At 36.8% G+C, this 8,836-nt stretch overlaps 1 protein-coding gene across 1 annotated transcript; it reads right to left on the bottom strand.

Annotated features, from left to right (window-relative positions):
* Positions 1 to 1,613: 1,613 nt before the first annotated feature.
* Positions 1,614 to 8,633, bottom strand: LOC113494483 (uncharacterized protein K02A2.6-like). Its single transcript, XM_026872850.1, has 2 exons — positions 8,132 to 8,633; positions 1,614 to 6,846 (listed from the first exon to the last, which is right to left on the bottom strand). Exons 1-2 carry the CDS (start codon positions 8,293 to 8,295, stop codon positions 2,934 to 2,936), a joined length of 4,077 nt encoding a protein of 1,358 aa, XP_026728651.1. The 5' UTR covers positions 8,296 to 8,633; the 3' UTR covers positions 1,614 to 2,933.
* Positions 8,634 to 8,836: the final 203 nt, after the last annotated feature.

The following is an 8,836-nucleotide window of genomic DNA, read 5'->3' as shown; positions in this document are numbered from 1 at the left end:
AAAATGGGATTAGGCAGGTCACTTCAGCCTTATTGATAGTGAACGTTGGGAAAAATCACCACGCAATGGGAGCCAGCGGATGGACAGCGTCGCCGTGGGTCACCTAGGAAGTAGTGGCGAGATGATCTGGGCTGGTTCCGTGTGGCCCAGGACAAAACATCGTGGATGGATTTGGCGGAGACCTTTTCCCAAAAGTGGGACACAATTTGACCAAAATACTGATTATATTTGTATCTACATCTCCAAGTTTAATGAAAACCAATTACTATAAACCTATGTGTAGTGATACACAAAGTACTTGAGGTATTATAATAAAAATGTATTACTTAACGCCCTATATTTATTACAGACGGAGAGACATAAATTTAACCCACGGCTCTTAATATACCACGAAATACAACCAAAAATACAAGCCATAAAATACTATTGGCAGGCAGCCCTACGCGCAGAAGATACATATTTAAAAACAAACAGTTCCCCAGAGACTCTTTTGTCCAATGTTACACAAAAAGTCCGTCCATGCGTACACGAGAAATTGGTTAAAAATTTTGTGTATGGAATTATTTATTCAGGACCTAAGAATGTATGAAAGTCAGACATGCGAAGATGTTGTGAATTATCGGACGGGGTTTTATTAATACGTAAGAAAGTGGGTTTGTGACGTCGGTACGAAAACAATTGGCTTGGACAGTGTTTTTGCTTCTGAACCTATTTTTTATTAAACCAACTCCATGCATGTTCACCAAACTGTTTGATGCTTAGGAAATGTACTTACTGTATTATTGATATTTAAATGAAGTTTTAACATTATAGGGCGCTTTCTTTAAATTTTTAAGACTGTTTTAAAAAAAAAGCCTATTTAATCGATGATTAACCGAATGTGGAATGGATTTTATCGCGGTTTAAATTTAGATGTTAGTTCACGACGCTTTGACACCTTTGCAGCCTTGCAGGTATCAAAGGGCAGACCGTGATAAAATCTGTAAAAGTAGTTTCATTTCGATGATTATCCAACTGTTTTTTACCTAAGTATCTAGATAACTTGTTGATGTGAAAACCAAATGTTTATCTCACAGTAGACTGCATGTTTAAACTGTCACACCATACAATGAAAATCTGTGAATGATTTATTCAAAACTAAAACTCCAATCCTCGCTTTGAGCAATAAAAACTTCATAAATATATTTATTGAACCGTTGTTCGACACGTATCGATGTTGTCATTCAGTTTTCATATTCATGAAAGATAATATTTGTATTGGCAACATCGGTAACGAATACATTGGACGAATATATCTGCAATTCAAAGGTCATTTACTGAAATAGAAGGCAGTATTTTCGGTTATCTATCTCAGACTACCAGGTAAACAAGTAAAGTATTGCTGAGCGCTTACAAGCTAATATATATCTAAATGGGAATGAATTGATAGGTCAGAGCGATGTGCCTAGACAATGAGATAAAATAAAAACAATAAAAAAAAAACAAAAGTAGAAACGTTCACCCCCACAACTTTTGAATGGCACATTTTTTTTTACATGTCTAAGAATTCTAGCTCATACTTCATCTTTAATACAAAATACACTAAATTGAAATTGCTCATTCCTTTCGGGAGCTATAACTCTACAAAGAAGCAGACAGACACGTCAAACTGAAAATATTCCTCTATGGGGATTTTCCCTGTACATTTGAAGGAATTATGTGACTGCTAAATGACTAATTTAAAGTTTTTTGTTTCTTACCGACTCAGAAACATAACCCGTTTAATTAAGGGCGCAATTAATTGTTACGTAGGACGCACCGAACTTTAATCTTGCTATTATTCAATTCGGTGATCCTGGCTTATAACAGGACTTCCAATGAATAATTTTGTAATAAATTCACAGTTAGTTTAATTACTGGCAACATTTTAATGACCAAACGAATCCATGCACGAGAGAAAGGACTTACGACGACGGTCAAACATCACATGCAAGTAGGTTATATAATTATTTTTTATAAAATGTTCGCAAATGTTGTATTAACAAATAGATCTCGCAAAAGCTGAACATATTTAAGCAGTTAAATATTTGTATTAGTTGCACCCATAGCAGGGTCATCATATCTTTAATAGAGAAAACTAATACAAAAATATACTGCTTTCAACTTGACCTGGCCTCCAAACACGCTTCTAAGAATATATTTCATAATATTAAAATCAAAAGCAAACCTAATTTAATATGTGAAAGAACTTCCCTAGAATTGAAAAGAATAACTAAAACTAGACAGTAGAAAATGTTTTCTTTGCATAAAATATACGGATACCAGGTTTCTTAACACATCACTTGCACAAACACACTCGAAGCGAACAAATATTCAAGATTAGATTTAAAATAACGGGAGAAATTCACTAAATCTTGAATTCACAACTTTTACCAGTAATATGAAAACTTAAAGCAGGATTGTTGTCTTTGTGAAAGCAAGACAGAACTACTATGGGCATGGCGGCATCTCATTTTAGCACACACAATGGTTCTATACCAAATACTCATAGTAGAAACACAGCCAGTATGACAATCCGGCCATGAATATTAAAAACAAACGACAGCATCTTCAAATTAAAATTAAAATAACAGAACCGTGTTCTAAATCTGAAACTGACTCTACATTTTTTTAACATTGTGGTGTTCAGCGTCCTTGGTTGGGCAGGTAAATAAAACCACTACTAGGAAATACTTATACACTCTGCAAGTCGCACGCGCTCGTCCGCTCCGCTCAACAGTCGGGTTACGACTACCCCCGCCGGGGGCGCCACGCGTGCGCATTGCTAACTTTTATTCTTAAACGTCACACCTCTTCCTTGTTTACAAAATGAAGAAAATACAATATAATTAATGTAACTTAAAATTAACTAATCTTCGGAATCAACCATTTCGAAGCAAATGCTTCAATCACAATTATTCATCCTTGTCACTATCCAGTGCCTCATTACTGTCGAGTGGTACATCTTGTGCGTGCTTTTCCGGATCATATATTTGCCATTCGCCTTGAACTTTTTTTAGGTGCACGATGTTCCTCCTATACTCATGGCCTGTATCGTCGTTCCTTACATTATATTCATTTCCACTGGAGCTGAGTACTGTGTGTGGGGTGGGGTTGAATGGGGCAGTAAGTTTATTTCCTTTTGACACATTTTTCACATACACTTTTTCTCCAACCTCTATTCCGTATTCTGTAGCTTTCCTTCTTCTGTCTTCGTATGCTTTTCCTTTCTCTTTCATTATAGTGTCTTTATCTCTTACTTCCCCATCAACTCCACTCTTCTCTCGAACTATCGATGGTAACTTGTCTCTAAATTTCCTGGAAAAGAAAAGTTCACCGGGTGTTTTGCCTGTCGAGCTATGGGGTGTACTATTGCACATCATTAAGTAATCTAAAAGATCTGACTGCCAATCAGATTTTAAAGTTTGACTTATTTGTAGACGTTTAAGGATATCCCGATTTTGTCTCTCGACTTCGCCATTCTCCTGAGGAGTGTAAGGAGTCGTACTCCGTAATTTAATACCCATTTCTTGACAAAAATTTTTAAAGTCTTGGCTCGTGAACTGTCTTCCATTGTCGGCCGTCAGGGTTATGGGTATACCCAATCTTGAAAATATCTCTTTCAACATTATCGTGGTATCTGCTGTGGTAATTGTTTTCATAACTTTTATCTCCTTATACCTGCTGTAATAATCCACAATTACCAGTAAGTAATGTCCCGACGGCAGTGGACCAAGAAAATCTATCGCGACGTCTTGCCAAGGTTGATCTGGTAACTGGCGTCTTTTTAATGGTAATGGGGGATTCCCAGCAGTTACAAGAGTGCATCCCCGGCAGCTTTTAACTTTAGCCTCTGCATCTTTATCCACTTTAGGCCACCAGACTTTAGTGCGCAATCGACCTTTTATCGCTACGATGCCCGGATGACCTTCATGAGCTGCATCTAAAACTTGTTTCCTAAGACTGGTGGGAATAACAATTTTATCATTCCTCAGGAGAATGCCGTCGTGAGTCCAGAGTTCGGTTTGAAATATACGATACTGGATAATTCGAGGCTCCCACATGTTTGTGTTTAAAGCCTCCTTTACTAATTGGATCTCCTCATCTGCTTCAGAGCATTCGATCAACGTCTGCATAGGGATTGCGCAGGGTCTCGCATATTGAACAAGTTGGTTTATATGGGATTCACCTTCGCGATCGAAGGTATTATGAGTGGATTGGCATAAACGAGAGAATGGGTCGGCTATATTGTTTTTCCCAGGGCGGTATACGACACGATAATTGTATGACTGCAGGCGCAAAACCCAACGTTCAATCCTTGCACAAGGCCTAGATCTGAGTCCAAAAATTACCTCTAACGGTTTGTGGTCCGTTATAAGATCGAATGTTTTCCTACCATACAGATAAATATGAAAGTGCTCTACGGCCCAAACTAAGGCTAAAGCTTCCTTCTCCGTTTGACAGTACCGTTTTTCAACCTCCGATAGGCTCCTATTACCAAAAGCAATAACTCGGGGTCCTTTATCATCCATTTGCACTAGTACAGCCCCAAGTCCAACGGGACTAGCATCTGCTAATACCTGAGTTTGATCTTCCGGGTCGTAATAACCCAGACTTTGTATATTCTGGAGTTGAGTTTTAAGTCGATCAAAAGCAGTTTTTTGCTCTTGTTCCCAGTACTTCGATAGGTCAGACTTGAGACCAATTTTTAGTTTTAAGAGTTTCCTGATAGGCTCAGTGGTGGTTGAAAAATTAGGGATCCATTTATTAACGTAATTCAATAAACCGAGAAAACTTTGAATTTCTTCAATAGTTTTGGGTTCTCTAAATGTATCCACACTTTTTATATACGTGTCTAAAGGTTTTACCCCCTCCGACGACAGCTGATGACCTAAAAATTGAACTACCTTAGCATTAAAGACGCATTTCTTTTTATTGAGAGTTACATTATATTTTTTTAGGACTTCCAAAACGCGATCCAAGCGGGTTTGATGTTCTCGTTCATCCCTGCCGTAAACAATAATATCGTCGATAAAGTTAAGCGTTCCTTCACAAGGTAACAAAATTCTCTCAAGTGTTTTTTGGAATAGTTCTGGTGCACAAGAGATGCCGAACATCAGCCTTTTATAACGGAAAAGTCCTCGTGTAGTGATAAAAGTAGTGATATGACGACTCTCTTCACTAATCTCGATCTGATGAAAGGCGTCTCTAATGTCTAATTTAGAAAAAATACGAGCTTTCCTAAATTTTGGCAAGAGTTTGTCCATCGTGGGAAGGGGATAATGCTCTCGAAGAATTGCTTTGTTAGCTACCCGCATATCTACGCAAAGACGAACGCTTCCGTCACTTTTCAACACCGGTACTATAGGAGACACCCACCTGGATGGTTTATTCACGGGTTCTATTATATCCAACTCTATTAATTCGTCAATTCTTTTGTTAACTTTCTCCTCCAGAGGTACTGGAATTCGTCGACATGGTTGACTAGTAGGTGTTACTGTCTTATCTATTGCTATATCTAGTGTTATATTTTTAAACTTGGGGAAAGGTCCCTGATTTTGAGATTCACTTACCGCATTGATGTCCAAACCTAATTTGAGGACTTTAAGATCTGTAGCTGTTTCTTTACCGAGTAAATCTCGTGTCCCGCCTTGGATAACGTAAAAGGTACTATTTCTTTCTTCTGCTCCGATTTTAACTACAGCTTGGAAAGAACCTAGCACTGTCAAGGGTACCGAGCTACCGTACGCCATAAATATTTTCTCTGGGTTTGCATTTTGTTCTGTAGCCTGTATATTGCAACTTTTAAGAAAGGTCCATGTTTTATCGGTCAATATGTTATGATTACTTCCAGAGTCTATTAGAAGTTCAATGTTATTGACACCGCCGATGTCGCATTTTATTTTTCCGTCCCCATCAAAGTAAAATATATAATTGACGTTGGATGATGCCTTTTTCTGATCGTCGTTAGAATTTTCGGATTTTTTGACGCTATTGTCAAGTTTAATCTTTTTAATAGGCATTTTTCCTCCATTCGCGTGTGTCGATCTACGTTTACTAGCCCGCGTTCGACACTTAGCCATGAAATGTCCAATATAACCGCACTTTGAGCATTTTTTATCTTTGGCCGGGCATGATAGACTGTCACCATTATGCTTCTCACTTCCACAACGTGAGCAATCTTTATTTTGGTCAAATTGACGCTTAGCATCAATTCTATTTATATTCGCAATGGGACGCGGTGCACTACCATTGCCGTAATCAGAGAGCTGCCTTTGTACTGACTCTATAGCATTAGCTTCCGCTATGACTTTGTCCAATGTAACGTCATCACCTAAGGTAAGGATCTTTTTCTTGAGTTCCATCGAATTGCATTTTTCGACCACTTGATCGATTATGTTGTCGTCTTCCCCATTGGCAAATTTGCACTTTTTGCTTTGCTGACGCAGCCTTACAAGAAATTTTTCAAATTTCTCATCATTTTCTTGTTTAAGTAATCTAAATATATGCCTTTCATAAACTTTGCTTTGTTTAGGCAAAAAGTACTCGTTAAGTTTATCTATTGCTACCCTGTAAACATCTGTTGAGTCTGTTACGTCTGAACCCTCAATGTGTGCTCCAGGGGTATTATAGTATATTTCTTGTAAGGCTGTGCCACCCATATGCAGAAGAGTGGCTCTTTTTATAACTGGGTTTTTTATTTCTGACGCAAGAAGATATATTTCTAGAGCCCGTCTCCACTTCTCCCAGCGGAGTCCCAGTGACATGGGGTCGCCGTCACATTGCAGTGGTTCAACGGGTGGAAGGCTGGACATTTTTTGGGGCGTCCTGAAACAATGTTCATGCTTACGTTTGCATTATCTTTGCACCCTTGGCGCTATTTAAATGTAGGTGTATTTCTATTTTTATTTAGTGGAAAAGTCCAGATTAGTTATTCTTAAGTTATGAAATCCTAACACATATATTGTAATTTATATTTTAAATTTGTAAAAATCTCATATCCAAGGTAAAATACTTGGGGGCAACTTTAATTTGTGAATGTTTTAAGGTTGAGTAATCAAATTGATGTAAAAGTAATAATTGATTCATAGTGAATCGTAATAAATGAGTTTTTAGTAAATAATTTTATTTTATCATAACTGAAATTGTATCTAAGACGTAAATTTAAATAATTTAAATATTCTGTTATTTTAGTATTCATAAACAATGTTTATGAAATCATTTACTGATCCTAATCCACTTAATTGTTTGCTCCTTGGCAAGGTTGTACACCATTGTGAATGTAGGCTAACATTTATTTTGTGCTCCTTGGCACTGTCTTGTCTATCTATGCTCCTTGGCAAAATTGTTCTATTTTCTGTACCCTTGGTACACTCTTCCCGACGCTATTTTAATTTATAAATATCAAATTACATACTAAAGTTGTGTAACGTGTGATCTTGTTAGAATTTACTAAATTAACTCGTTATCTATTAAATATCATGAAACATTAAACCTACTTGTCAAATAATTTAATGTTAAACAATTTTACCCTGATTGGGTATTATACATCGATTATTATTATTATTATTTTTTTAGCAATTTTGTTGCATTACCTACATGGTTATTTTAAAATTTAAGTTTATTGTTAATTTCATTCGGATAAATAATAACACAAAATATAAATGGTCTAAGTATTCGGGAGGGTTAAAGTTCGTTTAACTCGATAATGGGTTATTTTTTATCGTAATGTAATATAGGTGGGTAGGTACGTAATTTGTCGACTGGCATGCTTCTTTAATCTACCGCCATCTAACGAACAGTATTTGACTAAAGGAAACTTATCATGATACTTAAATAGATAATATTTTCGTTCCTCACAACACAACTCTAGCCGTTTACTCAGCACAATGCATTTGAGAAGTTAAATTGTTTACTTTTTTGGCGGACAATAAAAACATAGCTCGGTTTATGACTCATTAGTTTACTATAATGCACTCATCTGCTTCATTTAGCCTCACATTCTACGTATGTAAAGGTTGAATCGCATTCATCGCATGGGTTCGCATTCTCTCACCTCCCTCCCCTTTCCTTTTGACACTGTATTTTCATAATTTATATGATTTCCACTTACATGAAATCTCGTCGCCACGTGTGGTGTTCAGCGTCCTTGGTTGGGCAGGTAAATAAAACCACTACTAGGAAATACTTATACACTCTGCAAGTCGCACGCGCTCGTCCGCTCCGCTCAACAGTCGGGTTACGACTACCCCCGCCGGGGGCGCCACGCGTGCGCATTGCTAACTTTTATTCTTAAACGTCACAAACATAAAAACTGGGCTATGAGAACAATAAACACAGCTACAAAACAAAGGAGTTAAAACCTGTTTTGGTTAAAAAAAAGGCGTAATAACAAAATTCATTAATTCTTGCTATAATAAACTATGGTAATCGATACCAAACATTTTGATTTAATATTGACCGTTATATCACAAACAAAGAGAGACAATTATGTATTTTGTCGTAAGACTAAAAAAATATAACTCGTATTGAGTTAACAAAAATATTCGGGCTTATATTGTGTTATGATTGGCTGTTTTCTGAGAATATTAATTGTTTCTTCGGACATTTATAAATATAAATATTTATTTTAGTTTATACTACGATTATTGCAAAACATTGACCAGTCAATCTGCGACAAGTCAAAATATGATCCGAGAGAACTTACGAAGAGAAAATTTCATTCTTTCTTTTTACGCAGAACATGAACTTTTAAAAAGAAATGACTCTCCTTTCTAAGTTGTTGCAACCGCATAAAAGAATAAGAAAAGAACGAAGT

This window comes from Trichoplusia ni, chromosome 5, assembly GCF_003590095.1.
Source record: "Trichoplusia ni isolate ovarian cell line Hi5 chromosome 5, tn1, whole genome shotgun sequence".
Lineage (NCBI taxonomy): Eukaryota > Metazoa > Arthropoda > Insecta > Lepidoptera > Noctuidae > Trichoplusia > Trichoplusia ni.
This window is presented reverse-complemented; position numbering and strand designations above follow the sequence as displayed.

Excerpts from the sequence above, each read along its gene's own strand:
- LOC113494483 (XM_026872850.1), bottom strand. The coding sequence starts at position 8,295 with ATGCGCACGCGTGGCGCCCCCGGCGGGGGTAGTCGTAACCCGACTGTT. Across the intron at positions 6,847-8,131 it reads ACGTGGCGACGAGATTTCAT|GACGCCCCAAAAAATGTCCA; the intron begins GTAAGTGGAAAT and ends ACATTGTTTCAG.